This window comes from Diachasmimorpha longicaudata, chromosome 2 (assembly GCF_034640455.1).
Source record: "Diachasmimorpha longicaudata isolate KC_UGA_2023 chromosome 2, iyDiaLong2, whole genome shotgun sequence".
Lineage (NCBI taxonomy): Eukaryota > Metazoa > Arthropoda > Insecta > Hymenoptera > Braconidae > Diachasmimorpha > Diachasmimorpha longicaudata.
In genome coordinates, this window is record NC_087226.1 from 5755227 (window position 1) to 5782935 (window position 27709).

General features: G+C 37.4%; 7 protein-coding genes across 8 annotated transcripts; 3 read left to right on the forward strand and 4 right to left on the reverse strand.

The window, feature by feature from the left end:
* Window positions 1-56: 56 nt before the first annotated feature.
* Window positions 57-5477, reverse strand: LOC135173165 (SH3 domain-containing protein Dlish). Its single transcript, XM_064139868.1, has 6 exons — window positions 5349-5477; window positions 2359-2418; window positions 1792-2024; window positions 1278-1646; window positions 612-873; window positions 57-494 (listed from the first exon to the last, which is right to left on the reverse strand). Exons 2-6 carry the CDS (start codon window positions 2405-2407, stop codon window positions 223-225), a joined length of 1185 nt encoding a protein of 394 aa, XP_063995938.1. The 5' UTR covers window positions 2408-2418; window positions 5349-5477; the 3' UTR covers window positions 57-222.
* On the forward strand, window positions 3842-6181 carry LOC135173166 (palmitoyltransferase ZDHHC23-B). The gene is made up of 3 exons (XM_064139870.1): window positions 3842-4531; window positions 5370-5546; window positions 5642-6181. Exons 1-3 carry the CDS (start codon window positions 4005-4007, stop codon window positions 5832-5834), a joined length of 897 nt encoding a protein of 298 aa, XP_063995940.1. The 5' UTR covers window positions 3842-4004; the 3' UTR covers window positions 5835-6181.
* Window positions 6182-6307: 126 nt separating this feature from the next.
* LOC135173164 (coiled-coil domain-containing protein 191) lies at window positions 6308-8531 on the reverse strand. 2 transcript variants are annotated; one of them, XM_064139866.1, is made up of 2 exons: window positions 8400-8531; window positions 6308-7950 (listed from the first exon to the last, which is right to left on the reverse strand). In XM_064139866.1, exon 2 carries the CDS (start codon window positions 7937-7939, stop codon window positions 6308-6310), a length of 1632 nt encoding a protein of 543 aa, XP_063995936.1. In that variant the 5' UTR covers window positions 7940-7950; window positions 8400-8531. The 2 variants fall into 2 exon arrangements, with proteins under 2 accessions (XP_063995936.1, XP_063995937.1); XM_064139867.1 differs by having other exon boundaries at window positions 6308-7945; window positions 8400-8445.
* A 3422-nt stretch (window positions 8532-11953) lies between these two features.
* Window positions 11954-20382, reverse strand: Snoo (Sno oncogene). The gene is made up of 3 exons (XM_064138482.1): window positions 16739-20382; window positions 16419-16651; window positions 11954-15010 (listed from the first exon to the last, which is right to left on the reverse strand). Exons 1-3 carry the CDS (start codon window positions 17867-17869, stop codon window positions 14137-14139), a joined length of 2238 nt encoding a protein of 745 aa, XP_063994552.1. The 5' UTR covers window positions 17870-20382; the 3' UTR covers window positions 11954-14136.
* A 1085-nt stretch (window positions 20383-21467) lies between these two features.
* On the forward strand, window positions 21468-24434 carry LOC135172486 (trifunctional enzyme subunit beta, mitochondrial). The gene is made up of 6 exons (XM_064138528.1): window positions 21468-21765; window positions 22134-22308; window positions 22554-22929; window positions 23003-23458; window positions 23531-23836; window positions 24124-24434. Exons 1-6 carry the CDS (start codon window positions 21708-21710, stop codon window positions 24166-24168), a joined length of 1416 nt encoding a protein of 471 aa, XP_063994598.1. The 5' UTR covers window positions 21468-21707; the 3' UTR covers window positions 24169-24434.
* On the reverse strand, window positions 24356-25582 carry LOC135172518 (exosome complex component RRP41). The gene is made up of 3 exons (XM_064138551.1): window positions 25250-25582; window positions 24873-25178; window positions 24356-24738 (listed from the first exon to the last, which is right to left on the reverse strand). The coding sequence occupies exons 1-3, from the start codon at window positions 25418-25420 to the stop codon at window positions 24385-24387; spliced, it is 831 nt and encodes a 276-aa protein (XP_063994621.1). The 5' UTR covers window positions 25421-25582; the 3' UTR covers window positions 24356-24384.
* A 35-nt stretch (window positions 25583-25617) lies between these two features.
* Window positions 25618-27671, forward strand: LOC135172412 (trafficking protein particle complex subunit 12). Its single transcript, XM_064138500.1, has one exon. It carries the CDS (start codon window positions 25787-25789, stop codon window positions 27329-27331), a length of 1545 nt encoding a protein of 514 aa, XP_063994570.1. The 5' UTR covers window positions 25618-25786; the 3' UTR covers window positions 27332-27671.
* Window positions 27672-27709: the final 38 nt, after the last annotated feature.

Here is a 27709-nt window from a genome sequence, read left to right on the forward strand (position 1 = left end):
CGACTGATCTTCCAATTTAGAAAATCGGAAATAGAAAGATAAATGCAATAGACCACTGAAAATTAAAAAAATGTTTATTTTTCCTTCTTCATTAAAAGTCATTAATAAAAGTGTTTATAACAATTTATATTAATATTTTGTCCCCTGCTGGCAGCGTACGCTATGCTCGTTCCAGCATCCTATCGAAAATCGCGAAAACCGAATGCATAAAATATAAGATAATTACAAGCTTGTCATTGCAGGTGGGCGAGCGTATGCCTTCGGAATAAAGCCATATTTTCTGGTTTTCGGGGCATACGCCCATAACCAACCATCGACCGTTTGATTTCCAAGATCAGCGTATATCCAATCTGCTCGTTTCACAGATAAATCATCTGGCGCCTGCGCCTTGTAATCGTATAGCACAACTAATTCAGTCCCACTCGCTTCATCCCGAAAGTCCCGCAAATCCTTCTGCTGCAATTGCCGATCGTTTGATGCTCCATTCCTGTGTCCTGCATTCAAAATTTTCATTCAAAATCACATTATATTTTCCCCTAACTTTATTATCACTTTCATCCATTTTATTTTCCGATATTCAAGCTTCTGATATCAATCAACAAGGGACAAACCTAATACGTGCGAGACATCGCTAGTAACTGTTGTCGTGGTTGTGGTGGTCCCAGTAGTCGCATATGAATGTAGTACGTGTCCAGGATATACAAAACCTGATGGGACGAATCCCTCATTGCCATCACAGTGTCGCAGCACCCAAAACCAATCCGGATCATCACGATTCAGGACTGTCACGAACTCACCCCTCTCCACACTCACGTCGTTCTCGTCCCGGGCGACGAAGGTGTAGAGGACGATGTATCTCCCTGCTGAGGGATCCTTGACAAAATAATAATTCATTGGTTTATTTTCATTCAGTGATTCCATTTTTGGAGAATTGAATATTATTGGATTTATATTTAATGGAATTTCCATTCCTGCATTTCCAGGTATTGCTGACATTAAACATTCAAGACTGGGGATACACGGAAAGAAATTTTAGGTGAAAATTAGACCTCCAGGGGGGAAACGAGGGACGAATGTTAGTTTTATCATAAATATTAGCCTCCCAGTATAATTTTTCCAATAAAATTTGAACGAAAAAGTTGTTAATTGTCATTTTGTCCTCTAGAGGTCTAATTTTTATCCAAAATATCTTTTCGTGTAGCAAAGTTCGACTGGAAACTTTTTGGAATGAAATAAAAGTATTAGAAAAGACCTTTTTACATGAACTATTCGTTTACCTTGAAAAAAGGATGAACATCAGGTTGAGGGGTTGTTTGAATTGAATTCTGCGATTGGGTCATGTGGGCCCGATTGGCATTAACGTCAGCAGTCGTTATATTTCGAATGTAGCTCTCGCAGTCCGACGCAGACCCAGTGTCCGTATGTTGGGATTCAACTTGGGATCGGCCATTGTTGACTAGATCCCCATCTCCTTCGTGGGATCTTGGCAATTTTTTCTTTATGTTATTCATGAGACTCGCGAGTGTTTGCTCAGCAAGTTGCGATGTGTACGGGGCACAGTAAGAATGAGGCACAAATCCTTCCATTCTCGTGTCAGCCGCAATAACGTAAACCCAGTCGTTCTCTCTGTACAAAATATTAACTACCTGAAATCATTTTTATTTGTTCTGTAATTGGTCAATAAATCGCGAGGATACCTAGATTCCCTCAAAACTGTGCAAAAATTATGTTGTAGAGGAACTCTACAACTACAACTCTACAATTCTCAACATAATCAACATAATCTCTCACCTGTCCACGTTTTACTTGAAGCTCATCATCGACGCAAGGGGTGAAATCATGAACAATGACCATTTTACTATCTGGTGACAGACCATTTTCCTTTTCAATGCCAACTCTCACCAGGGTTTCAATACTGGCGCTTCCCGTGATACGTCCTGGTGGCAATGTGGCCCTGTTGGATCCAAGCCCAATGCTGGAGCCCCCGAGGCCATCTCTTTCTAGATTGAAATTGTGAACACCAGCTGAAAGTGATTTTACAACATAATATAAATTAAAAAATAAGGAGCTTTACTCATGCAGGGACTCATTAGGAAGAGCTATCAACTTTTTTCATCTTCATTTGAATAAAAATTTTATCGATTCCCCGGGGGTTCAGGTCTTCTCCCTAAACTCCCCAAAAGAATCCCCGAATATATCGTGCGGTGCAAAAATTATGACCACTATTTTCCACCCCTTGCATGTTATCACTCATTTCATGTTATACATTGTTGAATAGCTCGGAATAATTAGCCCTCTGCATAGTCAAGTAGTTGGTAACTTATCGTCTCCCAAAAATAAATGACATAATTCACGTACATTTCTTCTTCGTTCCACGACGTATGCGAACCGGACAAAGAAAAGCCATTATTTGAAATTCTGGGGATGATAAAATGTCAATTTATACATATCTCTCGCAACCAACGAGAAACACAGGCCACTCCACGATATGTTCATAGGCACCTCGAAAACATCGATAACCTCCGATTATTTGTAATCAATAATAAATGTAACTGCACAAAATTCAGAAAGAAAATTTGAAAAAATTAACCAGCAGAAAAATCGGTTCTTGAAAATTAAAGACAACCGATTTTCGGGAAAATCATTGATGGAGAAGTGTTGAAACACGAACGATACGTTTGGGACCGATGTCTGCACTATGACCAACCACATGTATACAGGTTTGGGCCTGTCACGGCAACTCTCTACCTGTCCCCGGCTTCTTTACCCACACCCGTTATAATCAACGGTGCGTCTGATACTCCGTTCTCCCTTCCACCTGTAGGAAAACGGAGAGAGGAGTCGAGGATACTGAGAGATGCCGGAGAAAATTTTCTTATGCATCTCCTTCAGCGCCTCTACGTGCACTTTAGCTGCCGTTGAACTGAGATGCAATCGGCTGGGACTTTCTCGTATAAGGCCCAGTCGTATGGGAAGTCTACAGCCCTCCAGAACGAGATCGGCTTCGACGCTGGTCCGATGTCTCCTTACTGCCACGGTGGGACTTGTGAGGGTCGGATGGTGGGGAGAGTTCGGATTACTTCGGGTTGAGGCTGAAGATCGTTCTTTCAAGGCATGAAGTGTGTGAGGGAATCTTTTGCAAAATAACATTGAACTTCTTCGAGGGAATTCTGGAAATTTTTCAAGTTTTGGAATAATAATTCGAGCTTTTTCAAAACAATTAACCAAATACGGGAGAATTTTATTTGACTTTTACTGCTTATAGTTTTAAATAGGATTCATTTCATATATTCGTTGGCCTTATTGGACAATAAATGAGCAGTTTTTTATTCCGGTGGTTAGACAATAGAAATCAAATCCATGAAAAGTTCTTCAAAAGATATCGTGAAATAATCCGGGCCGGATTCGCCAAATTTCCCGTTCGAGATCTGCTTTTCTGCACAATTTTTTTGTCTGAATGTAAATAAACTTATTATCATTGTCGACAAATGATTTTTACGGTGGAGAAATAATTATTTATAAATTAATCCAAGAACCAAGAATCGTCGCTATTGTAAAACTGGCAATTTGGGACTTATTACAAGAAACCCTAACTTTTTATAAAAAAATTATGCTGATAAGTTATCTTTTTCCCTCATTATTAAAACTAAGAACGCAAAACGATAGGATTTTAAATTTATTTTAAATTTCCCTCTATCTGCCCACCTTAATATGCTGAAAAAGCTGTTAATAAAATGGAGAAACGATACAGCGAAGCGGAGGGAAAATTATTATTTAACAGAAATAATAGTGTTTGTTGCTGCCATTGGATATATACAGTTGATGTATGTGTATAAGTGGGTATACATCTGTCAGCAGAGCGCCCAGAGTGCCCCAGAGTTGTGTTGTACACCCGCTAACCTCTAAACTTCTCCATGAACAAAAATTTCGATCTAACCTATTGATAAGTTAAATTTTATTTTTATTGCTAACACCAGAGTGAGATACTCTCATACAGATGAAACATGAAAATTCTATATAAACTGCGTAATTTATCCGGCTGGAGAAGTGGTACTAAACAAGTGTCAATCGATGCAACGATACCCTTGATAGCACTACCAGTATTAACCTTAATAGCTGCTCAAACAATTTATTTAACAGTCATTGTATTTTTAGTAACGCCAATTATAATCTACCATCTGCATCACAATTTTCTAAGGTTTTTACCACGCTCAAAATTCTTCCTCATGTGGACAATTACAAGTGTTATAATGCTGATGCTGGTTTTTGAAATGTGTGTTGTGCCATTATTAGAAATTCTTTTTGAGGAGAATTGTTTATTTATGGCGGGTGTTGTGGGTGGAATATTTTGTGGAATAAAAACAAAATCGAAATCCGATTCGGATTTGCAGAATGATAGCTCAGATGATTCGGAGATTGGAAGAGAGACTGAGGAGGTCTGCCTCTTGTGCAAAAAACCTCCACCAGCGAGAACATATCATTGCCGTACTTGCCAGACTTGCGTAGCCAACAGGGAATATCACTGCCGATGGTATAAAAAATGATTTTATTTATTGTTTATAGAGAGAAAGGAGAGGCAACTTTTTTTCACCAACTTGTCGATGTCAAAAATTTTCTGTTACGTTGTGAATTATGTTGAGAGAAGAGATAAATCACATAAATGGAATAAACATATCAATTTCTGAACGAGGGTTGCCTTGTGAACGTTTTCGACTTTCATGAAATATTCTCTGAATAATTAAATGAAAATTCTCTTGAGTACTTCATGAATATCTGAGGAACAAAAGGACGACTGTTTTTATATACTTTCGCAACGTTCTGTGAATTTTCGAAAATGTTAGTGGAAACATAGACATATTATGTCACAGCAATGAGACTTCGTTAGCCATTAAATAGTAATGTGAATAGCGTCAATCTTATCAGGTGACCTTCCGTGCGTGGCAGAAACATACAAAGAATGGGGATTTCGATAATAACTTTTTAAGATACTGCCTCCATTATTTATACCTGGTAAACATTTCGCAATGAACTAAATGAATATAAACAAAACATTCGATTCATATGTTTTTCAGTATATCAAAAAATTTCCAAAACCCAAAAACTAGATGTCCAACGATATATATACCAAAAAGTACTGTGGAAATAAACCTTAGAAATAGTATGAATCATTTTTCAATGCACTTCACAACTTGCATTTAAATTTCACTTAAATTTCACTTAAATTTAAAGCCATGACTTCAATTTTCTTCCCTCACCGACTATTCCACAAAACGAATCATAATTTTTCAATAAATATCTGAATAAAACTCTAACTGAAGTTTCAAATACTTTCAATTATCCAAACTCACGCTTTATGGATTTACCCCTAGGCTGGACTGCTGCATAGGCTCAAGCAATTTACCATGGTACCTCAGTTGCTTATTGTGCTCAGCTGTGGCCTTCATTTACGGTTCTAATCTCACAATGACCAGCGTCTGCCATCCCTTCATTTTCATTGGAACAATCCTCCTGCCAGACGATTGCAGTGATGTCTATCATCAACTAGAGTAAGGGATTGTTATCATCCTCTCGAAGAGGGAGCTCTCAATCGATATCACAAGATTATCAGTTAAGATTACTAATTTTTCTTTGCCTCTTTCAGTCTTGCCCTGTGCTTGGTCTCAGCCATCTACAGCTTGCTCATAGGATTGGTCGTACTCTGTTACTTAATTTATCACATATACTTGATATTTTTACGTACTACAGCCCAGGAGAGACACATCTCTTCTCAGAGTAAAAATGAATACAATGGTTTATTGACCAATATATCTACTCTAGTGTGTCGTGAATTGTAAATTTATTTAGGGGCCATATTTTAATTGTAGCATACAATGAAATGTAATTATATACAGTGATTATCAGTCTAGTTTGTGGCTGCGTTTTACGCTTATAATCTACTCATGAAAGCGCTCGAATATTTTTGTATATTGATAGCTATTTATTAATTGAGAAATTGAAATCTCACCCCGAAATGTTTTTCAATGTTTAGTCACATTTTTATTTATCATTATATATTGCGATTGCATAGTCTTTTTTTTACTTGATGAATGTAATGCAAATTAATTACAACTGTGATAAAACTTATACGAAGAGTCTCATCACAATTTTAACGTAGAAATAAATGTACATTACATATAAGAAATTGGCCTCAATTTTCACGTCAACAAAACGTGCAGAGTTATCAATAGTATTACATTGTGGGAGTTCTAATTAAATATAAACAATTCATCGTATCATCGATGATATATTGGTACATAATTGATATTTTTCAGTCATCCCTGATTACTCCCCTGTATTTTGGACAAAAATTCGGTACAACGTGCTGCACCAATGCCCTCCATTTTTCTTTTTGCCTATCACTTTCATTCATATCATCGGATAGTTTGGTGTATCTCTGCCACATTCGAAAGTACTTCAGCTTTATCTTTTCATCGTAATGGTTCATTACGAATTGCAGAGTTCCCAGGGCTTTCAGTCGCATTTCTAGTACTTCAGTGTACCAAACTCTGAAGTATTTAGCTCGCAATCGTGAGGTATAAAAATTCCAAGCTATTTTGTACTTATTGATGTTCTTCTGCGCTAGTGACGCCCATTCACAGAAGAATCTCAAGAGAATATTCATATCGTAGACCTCAGTGCATCTCTCTAGCTTCAAATCAATCGCATCTCTCGTGTTTTTTTTCCAGATAGTGAATGTCTTCTTTAATAATGTAATGCTGTAATGCTCGTCCGCCATTTCCTGATAACGTTTCGCTTCCTCGATAATTCGAAGAAGAGGCGTGAAGACATACTTCCTCAGGAGATAATTCCTGTAAAATTTGGCAACTAATTCATCAACAATCTTTAATTTCTCAGCTTCAATGATTTTCCTCCTCTCTTGCTCCTGGAGAATTCGTCTGGCTCTGCGTTGTGCTTCTAATCGCAGCTGTTTCTGTTTTTCTTCCTCTTTTCTCTTAGCGATCTCTTCTTGATGTTTCTGAATTTCCAATTTTTCTCGCTGCTTCTCCCTAGCTTCTCTCATTCGTTCTCTCCTTCTGATTGCTCTCGCCTCCATTCTCGATAAAAAAACTGGGGGTTCGGAGGGTAATTTGGGGCGGTCGAGATCATCTCCTTTGCATGATTCTAACTTTATCAGGTGTAATAAATTATTTCTGGTTTGTTGTCTACATTTGTTCAATACTTGTTTGGCGGTGGTGAAGGTCTCTTTCTTGGCACGTTGTGATTCCTCGGTGATTCTCTTCAGCGTCATGGCTTCGATTATTTGATTTTGCTGAACCAATTTCACCCTTTGCTCAGCGATTATTTTTCTCTGAAAAGACAATCGTTTTTGGAGGGCGGAATTCGTGATGATACTCGGTGTTTTTTCTAGCTCACCACTGTCTCCAGATAATGGGGAATTTTTTGCTGACGAACAGGCTTTTGAGTCAACTTTACGTGAACTCTTGTCGGTCTTCTGTTTTTCAACGATTGCATTCACGAACAGTTGGATTTTTTGGTCATCAGATATTTCACATTTAGTTTTTGTCGCCAACTTTGCTTTTTTCAACTCTTCCACTCTTGATCTCCACGTACCGAAGTATCTCTGCAGTTCTACATTGATAAAATGCTCTTGGGTTCTCAGTTTAATTTCGTACAGACGTTTTGTTCGCTTGATGTGAAATAGGAAAGCGCGGAAGGCCCAACTTAGGAGATTCATCTTGTACTCTTTTGATTCCATGATCGGTTTGTCCTTAATTGTTACTTTTATGTTTCCAGTAAAAGGGAATTCGGAGAATGATTGTCTGATGCTATCATTTTTTTCTGATTCAATATGGTCTCCTCGAGATTCTTTTGCTGTCTCTCGTCTCGCATTGCAGATCAAGAGCTGCTGATCCTCAGCACTTGGCAGTAGATGCAGCATCTTGATCTAGGCTGGGAAAAAGGTGATTTCATCACTGCGCGTCGGAAATTATTTTGTCTGATGAGGGAAACAGCTATTTAGGAGGTACAATAGATTTTCACTTCTATTCAGAAACACGTGGATGGGAAATTCGCAAGAAACAAAGGTAAATATATAGAATAGATCCATCTTTTAAAGTCCATAATTTTCGGCGTAGGAAAAAAAAAATTACGTCAAGAAAATATTTTCTTGTTTTAAGCAAATTACTACATATCTTTCGAACAACTACAGAGCCTTTCACCGAAACATTTATTTTCACAATGTAAGAAATTATCTTATCAATTCTCGAACCGTGAATTTTTTATTACAAGTTAAGACGTCCCCCTCAACAAACTTTTTTTCTCAGTGTACGAGTGATAGAAAAAATTGAATTATCACTCGTGGAATTAATGAATGAAAAGTAAAGCTGATGTATAAATACCGTAATATCAATAAATTATTATGGGAAATATCAGCTTCACTCTGTGACGTCTGGACAATCCCTCTTGTTGCACAACTTTTCGATAATGCAAAGAAAAATGTAAATACTGTATCACGAGAGACTATATTTGTTTGAGACTTATATCGCGGATTTATGCGCGTCTTGTTGCTATGCAACCGCCATCAACTACTTTGTTTGTATCTGCGGTGGATGTAGTCAAAGAGAAAAGTAGGAGAACGGCTTTTGGCAATTCAGAATCAATAAGCTGCTGGCGAAAAAAAATTCCCATTTCAAATTCCACTTAAAATCCCCCTTCAAGAACGGGAATGAAAATTTGTTAGAATATTTCAACAACTGGCAAACAGATAATTCACGTCCGTGCTACGTTAATTTACACAATTGTGTTGTTTCTCGAGTTCCGTTTTGAGGAGCAAATTAATTAAATTTTTTTCAATTCCCTTCATTATTGATTTCTTCCCCACAATTCTCCTAACGTTAGAGCATTCAATGGAAAGTAATTATGTTAAAGATCCATAAATTTTTTTTCTTAGTGATTAAAACAATAAAAGTCATTCGAAATCGCATTGGGGTGATACAGCAATCTCCCGATATATTCCTGGAATTAAAAAATATACAGTGGTGTTACCTAATGCTATGGCCGGGCCACAATGATTGTTAGGAAATGAAAATGAAGAGGAATTAGAAATGGATAGTCGGCTATAAAATGTTTTCTTCCTCTTTTACATTGGCGAAAACTTCCAGTTAATATTTTCCCGTCAGTATATGAGGGGAATCAATACTTTGGCGGGAAATATTTCCAAAATTTACAAACGAATTTGACGGAGAGAAAAAAAGGATAATTTTCCAATGTATCTCAATTTAAAGTCCTTGAATCGTTTTTTTCGGCCGATGAAACAATCTAGTGATAAGATTTCTGGTCTTATCTTTTGTTAGAAGGAATTGAATTACATAACTCGGAATGAATTGCAAAAATCAGGTCTTGGAGATTGACGATCTTTTAAAAGCGTAATTTCCGAAAAAGTTGCACCAGGAATTTTTGCCAAAATAAAATATTGGAACGTATTAGTAATAAAATTGTTGATTGAATTGAAATATTTCTTGAAATTAAATATATATTGTAGAGAAATGCTTTTTTATTTGCAGTTTAATAATGATTATACATTGTTTTTCAAAAAAAATGAGATTGTCTCTCCGTATCGTATGCTTAATAGGCGATATTATTGTGAAATATTGCTTTTATAAATCAAAGATTACTCTATTTGGTTCATGAAATAGTTATTTACTCGATTCTTACAATTACTTTATATATTCTTTTATTAACAATTATCGACTGAAGAAAGAAAACAATGGAAGTGAATGGAAACTCCTAAAGAATTTCAATGAAAAAAACAGCTAACAACAAATACGTATTTTTCCTAAATCAAATATGGTACATGTAATTGACGGCTATTTCATTTCGAGAATACTATCTTTGGAACGAACAAATCGCATGCCGTTCGCATCAATTAATTTCACATTCTTCATTTTTTCTCGATTCAATCAATCGCTAGTTAAGTGTACTGATGCCATTACTAATGACCATTATTCAGGCTGAATGTTTTGCCACGTGAATCAATACGCTGATAGTCAAAGAATGATTTAAAACACACTCGTTTTGTTATTACCTGTCTAGCTTGTATTTTGAAATTAGAACGTAATGCATAAGACAAATTTCATTACAATGATATTGTGCCAAATTGATTATTGAAAAAAATTTCGAAACCATCGGTGTTTCGCCCATCAGCATGGCTAGTTTTTTTTTCTCAGTGTTCATGATTGATAGTTACGCGACATGTACAAAAAAAACAATGATTGTATGTCATTGACAAGAGGCCCCGAGAGCAAAATAACTTCTTTACACTTGTTAATTTTCCAAAAGCTGGACGAGAGGCGTTGAAGATGATCTGATAGAAATAAATAAGTGAAAATAATGTCCAAAAATACGAGGTGATTTCCAATGTAAGAGCCGTAATTTTACGTGGACCCCAGGGGTTTTAAAAATGGTACCACTGCTTCCTCGGTTTTTAAACTATACTTAAAAATCATTCATCCTCCTCAGATCAGTCACAAGCCAATTCACTCCGTTTTTGTGGGAGGAACAGAGTTAAAACTAAATTTCATGATTTTTTCGCCGTTTGCATAAAAAATTTTCCACGTAAAAATTCCCCGTTTTTTCGTAGAGTCTTTTGTACTGACGAAGCCTCTTCAAAGGATGTTTGCGTACTCACATATTAGAACCTGACACAGAGATCAATTTTGTACTTTACGTCGTAAACAATCCGCATTATATTCGATTATGATTTTGTTCGAAGTTAGTCACTGCTCGGACCTATTTTAGCAGTTTATATGTGACTTTAAACTTTACATAAATGGGACAGATGTACCATGATACTATGCTTTGTTCTCACGATCGAAAAAGTTTAGTGAAATAAAAATTTGTACAGTTGAACAGAAAATCAATAGATTTTTCCAGCGACTCCGGCCGAATTTTCTATTAATTATTTTCGTACATGATCTATTGAAAAACGGAAGAATATTCCACGAAAAGAAGTTTAGGTCCGAGGCACTAATTGAAACGTTTTAATGCCTGCGATAATTATTCATCGAAAAATTTCGATTTGGTGGTGTAGATAGACCTTTTCTCGGATTAATTTGGACATTTTTCAATATAATTTGAAAATGCAATTCGTTCGTGGGTTTAAGAACTCCAGAAACCTATGATGAATAATTTTTCGTCCGATAATAACGAAATCACAAGTATTTTTTGGACGTGATCAAACTTATTCTTCCATTAATGTTAATATTTACACTGAGCTTAAGATACATGCATTGCCATCATGCATCTGCATGATGAAACTCTCTAATCACAAAATTTTCAGGCTTCAGCCAATTGCAGGTACTAGATTTTTTTAAGTGATACGAGTTCTCGACGAATATTCAATTTTTTCTAAATGATTTTACCATCATCGGAACTAGATGAAAAGTGTCATGGTTGGAGAATCTATACAAAAGCGAAAGCACTTAATGAAAAGTTACAAAAAAAATTTAGATTTCTAAATGTTATAAGTTTGTGACATATATTGAGCTAATAATCACGAGACAATTCACAACGTAAATTTTATTTCCTTTCGTTTCTAACGCTATTTAATATTATTGCATGGATCGTTCTTATCAAGTATAGATAACACTATGCACTGATTTACTCCTTCAAAGACAATGAATATCTGTAATGTAGGTCGAAGTACATTATATTCGATAATGTATAATTTCAGAAATTGTTAGCTACCATGATGAACAAAAAATAATTCATTTGATCTCGAGAAATATTATTTTTTCTCTTATCAAAATCTTCAACAATATCTACAGGAGATGTGATTGAGATCAAATTGAAAAATTTAAACAGAGCAAATGTCCGTTCTTTAATTTACAATTACAATTGCTAATTATCGGGCACATATTCATGTATAAATATAGTAAAAAAAAAATTCTCAATGTTACAAGTATTTTCTTTTATTGATGAAAATACATTTTCACTGTTGGGCATTTCAAGATATTATTCCGACAGTTCAAAAGTGATTGAGATAGTGAAAGATGGAAAAAGACATTTTAAATCAATGACATAAACTGGTTATAATTTTTATACCGGACGCTTCGAAGATACAGCAGTGCGTCATACGTATTGTTTATATGGTTTATCAGTTCAATTTTATTCAAAATATGCACTTCGATAACGGAGTATGTACGAAAACATGGACATTATTACATTCTTGATTTCAGGTGGGATTCGGTTGTGGCCATTCCAGGTCAATTCAACCACTCTTCAATTTTATTTGGATGGACTTTTACCAGCTTGTGATAATAATATTTATCTTAATCTTCCATCGTCAATCAAAATAGCCTTTGAACATGAAATCATAATTTGTTTAAAATAAAACAGAGAGCGGATGCCAACAAAGAGTTGGTCAAATTGATATTGAATGTCCCAAGTTTTTCTACTTTAAATTGGTTACTTTGAATATTATAGCGGTTTCTATGTTCCATCCGTCAGCCATCAATTATCCGAAATGGTTCTGAAAATCAAACTTTCGCCTCTTCCCAAATATCGAAATTTACAAAAAAAGCTAAATAACAAAAAAACAAAATGAAATGAATTTAAAATCCGATCCCGACTAATTTATCCCCCAAATTTCAAGTGCTAATTTTTTTTACATTCTCTTACTTTCTTAAGTGAGCATCAAATGAGAAAGTTTTCATTATGCCTTCTTTCCTTTATTCGAAGTACCCGCTCCAAGATCATAATTTATTATTTGGACTTGAAATACACAACCCAGCAGTATAAATAAGTTACGGTGTTTATATATAGTTTTTTTTCTCCATTCATGCAGTCCATGCGCGATACACGAAATTCACCAACATTTGTAGTAGTTAATTTTTTATGACTAATTATATAGTATATCCTCCTATACGTAGAGAGTAGTATGGGTTGACTTGATAAAGAGAAATTTTCACTTCTTCATTAGTATCAAATTTATGCAGTGGACGTCCCTAATTCAATTGCGTTGACGTCCGTAAAAACCAGAGCATTGATTACGCCTCAATGTTATCACCCTAAGTTTTATTTTTCTTTCGAAACAGCAAAATGAAAGACAATTGATAACGATATTTATAATCACGTCGGTAATTAAACAGTGAAATAAATTTTTATAAATTGACATCAATTTTGTTGGCAGTATAATAATTATGCCTATGAAATTCAGTCGATTCTAAACAGACTGCCCATTCAGTCATGCAAAATTATGCAAATAATCATGAAAATTTTGAATATTGTAGCAACAAAACGCGTTCAATGCATTCCAGTTTTTACCATTGAAATTTACAATTGAAAGTCTATTTTACACAAGGTCATTATAATCACCTAGTGTAATAACATAGCACCTAGGGTTTTTGTACTTTTTTCAATAATTTTCATAATATTTAATCATTAACGTAACTTAAGACAAGTGAAACTATTTACATAATACCAATATGATTGTAAGTTGTTGATGAAAAGCGATTCAACCTTCTCAGTCCCGTTCAATCTATTTATTTTTATTTTTTTCACAGTTATGATAATGAGAAGACTGAACGAACAATTTATATTTGTCGCAAGTGATGATTACTTCATCAACGAAAAATGTCTTATGCACTTCATTAATATATTCAAACATAATATCTGTTGTTCTAATATATATTGGCTCAGTAATCGATAGTTAAACTCTATTTCTCATTCATCACATCACACAATATCTACATTGTTGTTTATTTAATCTCGATTCGTAAGTAAAAACTGTCGATAAAAGTTCACTTTACAATATTCTGAAAACGAAAAAATTAACCATTCTATAACGTTAAAGGCTTTTCATATATCACATAACCAAGACAGTTTCTTTCATCATCATTAACTTTAGAATTTGTAACATTCATAATTTAGTGCTAAATTGAAGTGTACGACAGTATCGCTAGGCGATAAGGCGCCACAATTGCTGAGCAGTTCTTTATTATTAGTATTATTGTTATTATTATTAATATAATTATTATTATTATTAATATTACTTTTTATTATTAATATTATTTATTCATTCGCTATTATTGTTGCCCTGCTTAATGTCAATAATCTTATTTTAATTGGTAATAATTTCTAATCATTACTAATTGCAGTAGATGGGGTGGCAGCCCGTTCGAGCTCTTCATTGTTGTCCAGGAGTGGTAGTCTCTCGTCTACAGGGTCATTATTTTCTGTGCTATCAGCAGCACTTGGGTCTACTCTATTTTCACTCTTCTCACCACCGTTAATAGAATCATGAGGATGCATAATCGTTTGTTTTTGCAACTCCCCACGTAACTTGACAATTTCCTGTGCGTCTTGTTGATGTCGAACTCTGAAATGATCAAGTTCCGATGCCACTTGTCTGAGAAGAGTAAAAACATCTTGCGGCACATCAAGTCTCGTAAGTCTTTCCTCAAGTTCAGCAATAGTGGCAAAGTCTTCCTCTGTATCACTTCCTGATGATGATGTACTGATACCAGCGGATGGTGTATCCATTGTAATGGTAGACGATGTAACAGCAGCACTGCTCTCCTCGTCTTCACAGTTATTTCGGTGTAGTATTTTTCTCTTAATTTTTAGCCTCTCATTTCTACATTCCTCATGTTTTTTCGATTGCGTGCAAAAATGCCGTGAATAATCATTAGCAGCCTCGGGTCCGGGCGATGATGGTTTTTCAACTTTAACATTGGCAATTAAGGGCTCTATTTTACCACACGAACTCGGAGAATGGTCGGGGTGGCTATGGCTCTCATTGTAGAGGAGCCTGTGAGCTCCTGGTGCTGCTGATGGCTCTTCCGACTGGGTCGTTGGAATAGACGTTATCGGTGGTGGTGCTATGGGCGCCAAGGCAACGTTTGGCTGATAATGCGGCTCAAAACGTTCGCATTCGGAGAGCGGTACAACACGCTCTGGATGTTGCAACACTGGTGGACCACGGCTCAGGTAAGCAGGCACCAGTGGTGAACTGTTTTTGTATTAAATAACAAATTGCCATTAGTTATGTCATGAGCATTAGTGTCGGGTTAACGCCAGGGTAGCATTTTCAAGTGACGTATAAATGTTCCAAATAAAAAACTACGACTCAATAATTTTTTTGTTCTCATTATAGAAAGTGTTTTTTTTAATGTACGAAAAAATAGTCGATGGATAGTGGGGCAGATTGTGTCGTAAACATCAAAATTATCGGTCATTCTCAGTCATTTCTCTGGGTTTTCCTACTCAGTGGGATCTCATGTTGAGGGCCACAGGGTGAGGGTATTGAAATTCACCTGAGCGGATTGAAGTGTTATAGTTCAACTCCCGTAAAATATTGAGTAAAGTAAAGGAAAATAAATTTGTAAAGTTGAAAGAAAATTGACTCTGGTATAGTAGTCTATAAATGCTAAATTTGACGAGAATAAAAAATTAATTCATCAAATATACCCTACAAATTTATCCGTAAAAAACAATTGTCCGTTTCGCTAGCACATTCTGTTAATTCATGATACCCAGAAACATAAATTACTTATCAGAAAAAAAGCGAATATTGTGGAGTGTGAAAATCTGCATTAGATGGAAATTGCGCAATAAAGGAAGAGTGACTAAAGCATTTTGCGAAAAAATTTGCATTTCAACAAGATCTTCGCTTAAGGCAATTGCTTCGTTAATTTTTCGATAATAATTTGTTCAGAAAACTAGGATGCTAACCTCTCACTGTTTTTCAATCTGTCCTCCGACGAAATCGACAAACTTCGAATGAAAAGTACTCATCATCCTTTCTAATATCTACTTTAAATGGCAATATTTCTCCAATTTATTTCACGGTATATCACAACGTCAATAATGGGAATAGTAATTTTAGAAAATTCAAGGCGAACGAATACAGCACAATCTAATACTAACTTCAATCATGATACAATTCTTCGAGCTAATCGACTGTAAAAACAATAGATCATATTTCCATTCCTCTCATTATTTTCCAAAAATGAATCGCTGTTAACAATATAAACAATGAATGAGTGCTGGTCATCTGCCATGATAACTTGACACTCTTGGATTTCAAGCGCGTGCTCCTTATCCTGGTTCACAGAAAAACTGCAAAAATATCGGATCTCAGTCTTATCCTACGGGAGAATGTTAATATTAATTTGTCTAAGCAAATTTGCAATAAAATTCTATGAAAATTTTGGGATGTGATCCGCAGAATTCCTAACCATGAAATCAGAAAACGAGCCCAAAATGTTAAAATTCCAGTCTTCTTAATTCCCCAACAATTGTCGATTTTCAAAAACTTTTCTGCCTACTAGACACCATGAACATGGTGACAAAAAGTGTTAGCTTGCAGCCCTCACTTCTGTTCTTACAACGAAAATGAAATGTGATTTGTTTATCACCTGTCTCGATGTTTACAAGAATTTGCTGTATTCCAAGGCCTGAAGGCAGATGCTCCGCGTGCTGCTAATTCAAAGACTGCCCACTGCATTTGGAGATAAGGATCTCCCCCACCATTAGCCGGTGATATCGAGTACATGCCCAACCCATTGCTACCAGCGTAGACACCAGCAAATTCATTGCGACCCATTTCCTTCTTCAGTCGTTTGGGTAGCTTTTCACTATCATTTCGAAACTAAAAATCAACAAGAGAATAATAATTAACAATGAACGATGACAAATATTGGACTGGGACATGACTGAAAATAGGAGCATGATTTACCTCAGAGAGTTTCCTCTTGAGATTGGGTAGAGGATATTTTTCTTTCAAATTACGAAAGAATGTAACGAGCTTGTTGTAATGAGGCTGATCGCGTGACAATAACAAATAACATCGCCAATTGGTCGAATCAAAGCCCCAGTGACAGGTACGATTTTCAAGTGGCCGGTGTGCATGACGTACAAAACGTTGTGGTGAAAACTGGCAGCCACACTCGAGACACTCGATGCAAGCTGAATCCTCAGCATCAAAGCGTTCAGCATGGAAGATTCCCTTGCATTTACCAAAACACTCATGATAAACTTTGAATTTACCAATAGTATCAGTGCCATCTTTATCACAATGTTCCTTTACATCACATCTATCATTATCTTCACTTATCATTTGTGGTAATTCACGTGGTTCAATGCGCAGTAAAAGTGCGCTTACAAGACGTTCAGCATCCGTTTGTGTGATTAAACCACAAGACGGTGCACTTCTTGGCAATATTCCAGATAATTTTAACTCGTCCAATTGGTCATGGGTGCATCTTGAACAGTATATTTGTAATTCATCGCAAACTTGATTAATCTGTTGTAATGAAAAATCTTGGAGTACTGTATTTAATATCTGGGGCAAACATAGTCTACGCTCACCACCAACAACAAAACATGAAATTCTCTCATTCTCAAGTGTTGTTTCACATCTCTCCGAGCAACTCTGATCTGGTGCTGTTAGAATGGGTATTTGAAATTCCAATTCACGCTTTTCACCAATTATTTTAATACGCTCTGGCTGGGGATCGTCGTCTGAATCATCTTGTGATCGTTCTGCTATATGATCCCTTCTTGGTAGGACTGGCACTGGTATCGTTGCTACCGGCATCGATGCTACGGATGCATCTTCATTTTTTTTATATTCTTTTCCATTTATCTCATCTGGATCTGAATCAACTACGCAGTTTTGAGTACGATTGAGGGTTGGGAAGTGAAAGGACGTTTGTTCCTGCAATATACCTCTACAGTCCATACCCAAAAGGGCTGAGCTTGGTCCTTGCAGGCTTTTCACTGCCGATAATTGATATGTCTTCAAGACTGTCTTTAATTGTGGACTGTATGATGGACTGGTTGTTTTAGCCGACAATAGTGTCTCCATTTTTACTATTCAATCCTTCACCAAATGATAAAAAAAAAATATAAACATCGTCGATCTCAATCCATAAACACATCAACATTTAGGATCAAACGATGGTTATGAATTTATGAAAAAAATTTTTTCCACTTTCATACTTTTAATCCCTCCCCCCTCCCCCCCACCCTTGTTTTCCTCACTCAGTTTCTACACCAGAGAGAAGAATCATCGTATTGCACTGCTATGAACGAACAAAGAGCATACGGTAAATCCATCGTTATGGCGTATACCATCATCCTCATCATCACTCACATGTGAATCACCAACACCGAGATTAACTCGGTCCATCTCAGTAGTTTCTGACCTCTCTGTTTATCACTGTATCATATCATAACTCTTATTATGCTTCCTATATAGTTTTCACTGATACCTCTCCAGTTATCCCTAGGAAGACATTGAAAACACAGAAACTATAGGATATTTAGCATCCTATCCTTATTATGAATTGAAAGAAAACACCAAGAGATGAAAAAAAAATTTGGTTTCACTTGCTATTTCGGACGCTCTCTGCCGTTCACTCAACACTTTGAATAATTGACGAAATACTTTTGCGTTAGAATGATAATAATAATAATATTATTTAAAAAAAAAAAACAAAATAATGTCGACATAAAATATGAAGTAATTAACGACTTCTAGAAATGAAATAAGATGTTGAAGAATATATAACACTGATATCGACTCCCCATCACAAAATATATGAAATCTCCAAGGTCTCAGTGCTGAAACACTAGAGTAGACAGTTATGGTGCCCGTCTTTCGCCTGTATAACCTTGTCCCTACGGGTTATATACAGGCTTTTGAACTACACAATACATACGAAAAATACTTCACACATTCGCACACATACACAAGCTCGTAAAGGCTTGTCTCGCGGTCACGGGTATGGGTCGGTGGCCTGGGCGCGCTGCTGGGGCCTCGGGCACGGGCCTCTACCGAGTCCAAGTGGCGACCACAGCAGCTAAACGACACATGCCCGTCTCCGTCCATTCGTTCCTCGTTCCGCAATGGTCCATCCCTCCCCCCCCGCAAATGCTCGATCTCCGTCACAGACACGAATAATTTACCACAGTCATATCACGAACATTTTTTTTTCTCTTGCTCATCCACTAAAATCACTGCACATCGTCTGCCCTCATAAACCTCAATGTTACTTTTGCATTCTTTGTCGTGTATGCTCTTTCCATTTTTTTTTCTCCTTTTCCAATTTTGTTCCCTCAATCACAAAGCAAAAAAAGTTTACTTCAGTTATGCTCAACTTGATTTATCCTGGGTATTTTTTTTTTCTATCGTTTTCCATATTCAGCACTCCACCACCTCGATGATAAAATAATCCACTCAGCTTTACCGTATTGCTTGACAGATATGACATACACTTTCACACCCGTATTTGCGGCATCCTCATCACTGGTCATCACTTCGTCAGGCCGATTTACATTGCACGCCATGCTGGGATGGCGTATCGATCGTCCACGCACGACGACACACGAAACAACCACTCGTCCAGTATTTACTGCGCATTATCACGGTATATGCATAAAATTTTTCAAATTACAACGTTTCACGTGAAAGATCGAAGACCAGAGGGTGAATGAAAAAACCAACTATTCACTCTAGTGTGACAAAATTCTCGTGATTTTCTGTGCCACCATTGTATACAGTCACCGAACAATTTTATAACTTTGCTACTCCTCGACACTCAGCCGTTCACGATACGCAATGATGTTCACAAAGGCTATAACGCACCAGAGTAACAGCGACAATCTCCGATGCATAACAGAGTAAGGAGGATGGAAAATGAGTGAGTAAAGGGGGGAAAAATAGAAAAGGCAAAAAGAACTGACGCGCGCGCACTCAAAACCTCTCCACAGACGTTCCTTGCGTTCTCGGTCAGTCCAATTGCACTCAATAGTTTTTGTACTTCAGATGATGTATGTACATGTGGACTAGGTAGTGGTGGTTATTTATTTATTTTTTTTCAGAGCAGTTCACACGCCTCTCTAGTGTCCTCTCCGTGACCTATATATCTGTCGAGTATTTACGCCCTTTACTCGCACCTTTTGCCGATTAAATATTCTTTACAGCGACTTTCAGGTGTCTACTGCACTGACATTTTCATTGTCATACGGTATTGCTGGATGGAAATATGTGCAATGATCCCTGCTCTCCGCTGAAATAAATGTTTTATAGGTAACATTGTGGTATTTGTGCGCACGCCCCGACTACCAGGGGAGACCGAACTACATAAATTGCAACTAATACACCACAAAAGGCAGACGTACATCAACGTGCACCGCAATCAGCTGTTTCGACAATCATAACAATTATTGGAAAAATTGACATTACTCCGTCAATTGGAATTTACGGTTAAATAATGAATAATCATCGTTAACATGGTGAATAAATGTTTGCTGGGTATTCGTGTACAGGATAGGAAATTAAAATTTTATTGACGGATACGTTTCGCATATTCATTCATTACATCCCCGTCACGCGGTATATTGCGTACTGTTTTGTGTTGATGTTATGACTACGGTCGCATAACACTTATGAGTGAATCCTTTCCGAGAATTCCACGATTGAAATACAATGGCACGGTTGCAATGTTTAAGATTTTTAATGTCGTATCGGTGTCAAAAAGTTGATGCTAATAAATGCTTTCATTTAAAATTTTGAGGTGAATAATTTTTCTTCAGTTTTATTGCGATTTTGACACTTCTCGTTGTACTATAGATTCGTCAGGTTCCAATTTAATGAACTGCTTCTGCTTCCGCATTTAAGAACGTTCTACGAATTTTTTCATTTGTGTTTGGAAGTGATGCAGAATGTTCTGAACAAAAATATGAAGTTCGATCATAATCATCGCTCCAGGTGTTAATTTTTTAGCAAATTGTGCAATCAAACCATCCGAATAATTTTCACCGGTTTTTACTAATATCAATGATATATGAAGCCGTAATCCCGAGATTTTTTTATATTTTCGCGGCAAAGGATGTCGGTTAGTTAGATCGCGATGTAATTGTCAGATACAAACACAATATGTCGTTTACCGACAAGAAATTCGATCGTATGTTATCTGTGGAGTATCTGTGAACTAACGTGTAGGGACGAAATAATTTGAATCGTTAATTTCGCGGCTCCTAAGCCTCTTAGAGCAAAAAGGGCCTGGATTAGGAACAACCCCCTTTTTCGCCCATATCTTTGGAAATAATATAGCTAGGGCAATTTGGCCAGCGGCATTCGATTCATGAGACGATTTCCGATTTTTCTAGGGCTCCGGGAATATTTTAAAACCCGTTCTGACGGTTTTTGCAGTCTCTCTGCTCCTGGGCCTCCTACAGTCAAAAGCCTTCCAGCTCAGTTAGCCACGTTCTTCATGGTAATGCCTTACCGACAGGCACGTTTACCATCGTCGCTCAGGCGCCAGCACTACTAAAGTTTGCGATTGAAGCCACTCCGTAAGCATTCGCGATCTCCCCTATAATTTTTGCTATAAGCGTGAACGATCTCCCGTATAATCTTTGGTATCAGGCACCATGGTCTATTCTGGCGGCTTGGCAGCGACAAAACCAGATCCTCATGTTGACAAAAGACAAGTAAGAGTCCAGAATCGATCGTAGCGCCCCCCATTCGGGGTTGTGTACTAACGTGGGCTTGAGGTCACCTGACCTCCAAGTGTTGAGCCTCTACTCCAGTCTATCCTCTTTATTGGTTCCACGAATCTGAATACTGAGTGTAAAGTAGCCCATATAAGAGACTGTTGGTGTTGGTTGTGGCAAAAGTCTAGCACGAATATATCAGGATGACAATTTTGCGAATGAGAAATGTCCTTCGGCTGGACTACAACGTCTTGTTGCCAAGTAAGATTCCATATTTGTCCAAAAAAATTATTGTCTTTCTCCAAATTATTTGAACCTTAACAATAACTTCTATTCTGTCATATTCTTAATCTGTACCGATCATTTCGCATGGTACGAAGTCCAATTCTATCTCTATATCACAATTAAGATTATAAAAAATATGTAAGTCATCGTAATATATACGATACATTTCATTAACATTTTTATTTCATTAATACTAAACTCTTTATTGATAGAAACTAAGTAGGAGTAAAAATAAAGACTGGAAAAATGGAAATTGTTGCTTGAACTTAAATATAAACACCTCAATATCTGCTATCGGTCATCCGCATATATTTTGATATTGATTTCAAACCACTGCATTACAGAAATTTCATATTCATGGGCAACAAGTTCAAATGCATCTAGAAATTATGCTACAAAAGGTGATAGTCCAGCCGGCAAAAATATCGTCTATGTCGATGGTGTTCGAACCCCATTTCTGATGTCTGGCACTGATTATGGTAAACTAATGCCCCACGAATTGGCGGCCCATGCTCTGTTGTGAGTAATTAGTGAAATTATCAGATTTCATCGTTAATTGACCACCAGTAACTGCCTATTACTAAGCTATAAATTTAAAAAATTTAGGATTGCTAATTCTTCAGTTTCTTTTTTGGCTGATTGTCTCACAGTTGAGAATATTTTGGATCATAACAATATTTTCGTAATATTTTCAATTGTAATATTAGTTACTGTGATGTTATTTGAACAATCTGTCCCCAAAATAATTTATTCAAAAATTTTAGATCTCTGCAGAGAAAAACAAACATCCCAAAAGAGATGATTGACTACATCGTGTATGGGACAGTAATACAGGAAGTGACAACCGCGAATATCGCTCGTGAGGCAGCTCTAGCTGCTGGATACAGTGACCGGACACCAGCACACACAGTCACAATGGCGTGCATCAGTAGTAATATGGCTATGACAACTGGAATGGGCCTCATTGCTTCTGGAGCTTATGACGTTATAGTAGCTGGTGGTGTGGAATCAATGTCAGATATTCCTATACGACACAGTAGACCCATGCGCAGTATTATGCTCAAGGCAGCAAAGGCCAAATCTCTGGGGCAAACCCTCTCTCTCCTGGCATCCATTCGTCCCAAACACTTCATGCCAGACGTAATTAAAATTTTTAATTAATAAACTTGAATGCATAAGTTATCTTCATGAAGCTATGACTGTGTGATTTCAGCTGCCAGCAGTGAGCGAATTCTCGTCTGGAGAAACTATGGGTCACTCAGGTGATCGTTTGGCTTCGGCCTTTGGTATATCTCGATCTGAACAAGACGAATATTCCTTACGATCTCACAAACTTGCCCAAAAGGCACAGCAAGATGGAAATTTGAGTGATATGGTGCCCTTCAAAGTGCCTAATGTCAATAAAACTGTCGATAGAGATAATGGAATCAGGGTGTCCAGTCCTGAGAATCTAGCAAAATTGAAACCAGCTTTTGTCAAGCCTTATGGCACAGTCACAGCTGCCAATGCGTCTTTCTTGACTGACGGAGCCTCAGCTGCCCTTATTATGACTGAAGAGAAGGCGAAACAATTGGGACTGAAACCGAAAGCTTATTTGAGGCAGTTTACTTATGTATCGCAAGATCCAGTCGATCAATTATTACTTGGGCCTGCATACGCAATTCCAAAGGTCAGCGAAACAAGGAAAGAACAAACTTCATGAAATTTCAGCGTGAATAATTGGATTTTTTTTTTAATTTAGGTTTTGAATCTTGCAAAATTGTCTCTTAACGATATTGGGGTCTGGGAAGTGCACGAGGCTTTTGCTGCTCAAATCCTGGCGAATCTGAAGGCTATGGATTCGGATTGGTTCTGCCAACAATATATGAAAAGAAGTGGCAAAGTTGGAATTCCGGATCTGGCGAAATGGAATGCTTGGGGAGGTTCCCTGTCAATTGGACATCCATTCGCTGCTACTGGCGTGCGTTTGGCTACGCATACCGCTAATCGTATGATCAAGGAAGATCAACAGTTCGGTCTTATTGCTGCCTGTGCTGCTGGTGGACAGGTGAATTTGTTTGTTCAATTTCTTGAGGTTGTTCTACAGCCTTTCAGTCAACATTCACGTTCTTTTGATTTTTTTTTACAAATTTGCGATAGGATTGATGTTACAAAATATAACATTGTTACCTTTCGTAATTGTTCAATAGCGAACATTTCCCTGCGGTTTTTCGACACTTTGAAAATACATAGAAAATCAAAAACGTGAATTACGACTAAAAGGGTGTCATCCTCAATCTAGCGAAAATCATGGAAAACTTTTTTTTCCGTCTCATCACTTTATTATATTTTCAGGGAGTCGGCATGATCATGGAAAGGCATCCGGATGCAAAATTATAAATAAAATTAGTCCATATTTTTTATAATGTCAACCAGAAATCGTGATCCTCTACAGAATTCCGATGTCTGGCAGACCAAAATCGTTCCACAAAAACTTTAGAGCGACAAATATATTTTCTAATTAATTTCATACAAAAACTGTTTTTATAACGAGAATATTAATGTTAATAATTGAAGAAAATCGTGATCATATTTCAGAGTGCGTGAATCCTCCATTTATTCTAACGTTTGTACATCAAATAAAGATGGCAGAGAATTTGTTGTAAGATGTTGTCTGACCATTTTATCAAGAATAGTTTTTATATTCTGACAACCGTGCAATGCTCTTATCTTCATACCCTCCATTTTTGAAATATCCAAACGCTGACCACTGGCTTGAGCCACGATAATCAGGCCAGCCTCTGTACTGGCTTCGTTTTTCGTCTCTGGTAAAGCAACTACCGAGAGAGTTGTTCCAGGGCCGTTCTCTTCGAGATTATTAGCGTCCAGAACTCCAATGCCAGGAACTTCAGACTGATCGTAACTTTGGGAGGCGTCGGGGAGGGTTACAGTGCAGCCAATGGCATAATCCTGGAATTATTTCCAATTTAGGTGTATATGAATTGAAAAAAATATAGACAAAAGAAACAAAATTGTAATACGAAACTTTCTGACAAACCGAATTGAAGGAAAAAGGGAAAAATCGAAGAAAAAATACTATTTACTTTAATTGGAATTCCTGCATCAATTAAAGCCAATGTTGCTGCATTTATTGCTGCGCAATAATCACTTCCATCAACTTGCAGAACTTCTACAAAAATGTCAATCTGCGATCGTGGAAAATTTTCTAGATTTAGAATAGCTTCCATCGCATGTCTCAGTTGAATGGACCGTTCCTGAGTTTTTCGGTCCCCCCGGGGTCTTTTTTTTCGTTCACCAGAGCTCAAACTGAACACTGCCATACTGTATTGACAGTTAACTAGTCCCTTTGTTGATTTGTTCACAGTACTCCTAGCTGCACTCCCTCGTGTCTGAGAGGATAAAAAATAACGCAAGTTGACTAGAATTGCCAATAAAAATTGAGATTATAATCATCACTTACTTGATGTGGCCCATAGACTGCAGCTAAAATCTTAGTCTTTCCTTGCTCCAGGTAAGCACTTCCATCAGCCTGCCCAAAAACCCCCATCTTCACCCCGATTTTACGGAGCTCCAAGGGCCGGCGACCATCTAACCTGAGACCTCCTAGTGTTTTCACCAGGTCACTCGCCATGTTTCCAACAACAACGTCAACTTTATTTATCAATCTATAAAATACTTAATCACTTCTAGTTCCACTTCATCAATTGATACGTCAGCTCAATAATTGAATTATTTATAAGAACCCCAGAGCAAACAAAACAGGTAGGAAAATTTTAAATAAGGAGGTTATGGTGATTATTCTCACATTGTGTACCAAAATCATGAAAACGATGCACAAAAAATCCTAACCTCCTTAGTATTACTGTCACAACAGTAAAGACTAGCTAATACATCTCCGAAGAAATAGACAAATATTGAAAAAAAAGCGGTGAAAGTGCAGTAAAGAGAAGATAAACTAATGGCAAAAGTTAAATTATTGTAATTGACAAAGAAAATCATGGAGAATAACGAACATTCCCGTAAGGAAACGAGTGACGTTTCATCAGATCACACCCTTGGCAGATATTTTGAGAACACTACTCCCACAGTATTTGACGAGATCGTCTCCAGTCACCGAGTAGATCATTCCTCAACCTCTGTTATCAACGACCCGATCTCCAACCGAGCTCTAGACCTAGACTTGACGTCAAAATTCTTGAAGAATGATCATATGCTTGAAATCGAGAGGCCCTCAGACTTGACTGTGCCCGATTATCACAGAGATGCTTGGATCCCCTCTGAATCCACCAGGAAAATCCTCCTATCTATCGCCACATCACCTCCTGGGACTAGCCTGCCCAATCGTGAGAATCACACGATGCCTGGACTGACTCTTCAAGGAGACATATTGGATGCCACCAAGGAGGCATCAATTCATTTCTATGGCGAGGAAGAGCACATGCACAGGAATATACTGACAGCCTCAGATGTCACTCAAGATGAACGAGGACTTAGGAATCTCATTCAGGCTGAGTGCTATCGAGCTGCTGTCAACTTGTCTGGAAGGCTCCTCGCGATTTACGGTCAGGGCTTTGGGAAAATCGATCATCCAAGCAAACACACCCCACACTCGCTACAGCTTTGGTACACGAGGTTAGCTCTTCTTACAAAATTGAAGCAGATTGATGTGCTGAAGACCGAGGCCCAAGCCTTCGGCAACTTGGATAAACCTGACATGTATTTCTCGTTTCATCCGGAACTTTATGGGACTCGACATGGGTCCATGGCGTCATTCTCATTTAGATTACTTCTGGCTGAGATTCCCTCCTTCTGTGGTAATCCGAGGGAATCTCTCGACAATCTATACGCTCTTTTGTCAACTGTTAATCAGATTCTGAGGAATTTGGAGGAGGGACTGTCTGAGGAAGGGGGAACAAGCAATTGCTCTGCCATTGAAAGACAAGACTCCATGACATTGTGGTCCAGGAGGAAATCCAAAATACTGATTTCCATCGTCAATTGTGCACTCCTTGGCAAAAATTTTGTTTTGGCTATTGAAGTACTGGAGGACATCTGCAAATGTCCAGATTGGCAAAACGAGCAACTAGAGGCTTTTAAGTTGGCTTTGGCGAGACTGCACCTGTTCCTCGGGGATATACCCGCTCCCGAGGGAAAACTAGTCACCAAGGAGGCCCCAGTGCATACCCCAACTACCAAGGAATGGATCAATCGAGGGCTCATGGCGGTCACTCAGAATGCATTTCAGGAGGCTTATGACTGTTTTCAAACGGCTCTGAATGCTGATCCTGCTAATGTTATGATCGTTAACAACATGGCTGTCTGTCTTTTGTACACTGGCAAACTTCGAGCTGCTGTACAATTGCTGGAGAATGCTGTCACGAAGAATCCTATTAAGAATCTTCAGGAATCGATTATTTTAAATATGAGCACTCTTTATGAACTACACACGACACATTGCAGGCAGTCCAAGCTACAACTGCTGAAACAGATGAATAGATATAAGGGGGATGCAATTGATATACAGTGTCTTAAGCTTGTATAATTGAAATTTTTGGGGAATAAATTACATTGAGATGTTGGTAGCTGAGTTCGTACTTTGAGTCTTCGATTGTTATCGTAATTTTTCTGAATTTTGGTTCTGAATCTAGATATTATAATCGTCCAACTTTACGTAGACATTTTGCGTGTCTGAAATAACTCTTTTTGCAGAGAATGGCAAATATTTTCGATCCTCGTGAGAGGAGTTGTGGCTATAAACTGAAACTGAATAATGCATTATAAATTATACAAGGAAATTATGTATAAAAAAAACATTCAGGAACATATTGTTACTTTGTCAATCAGAATAAAGTATACGTTTTGTGTTATATTCAATACAAGAACTATTTTCCCCTGCTTTTAAGTCAAAACAAACAAATGT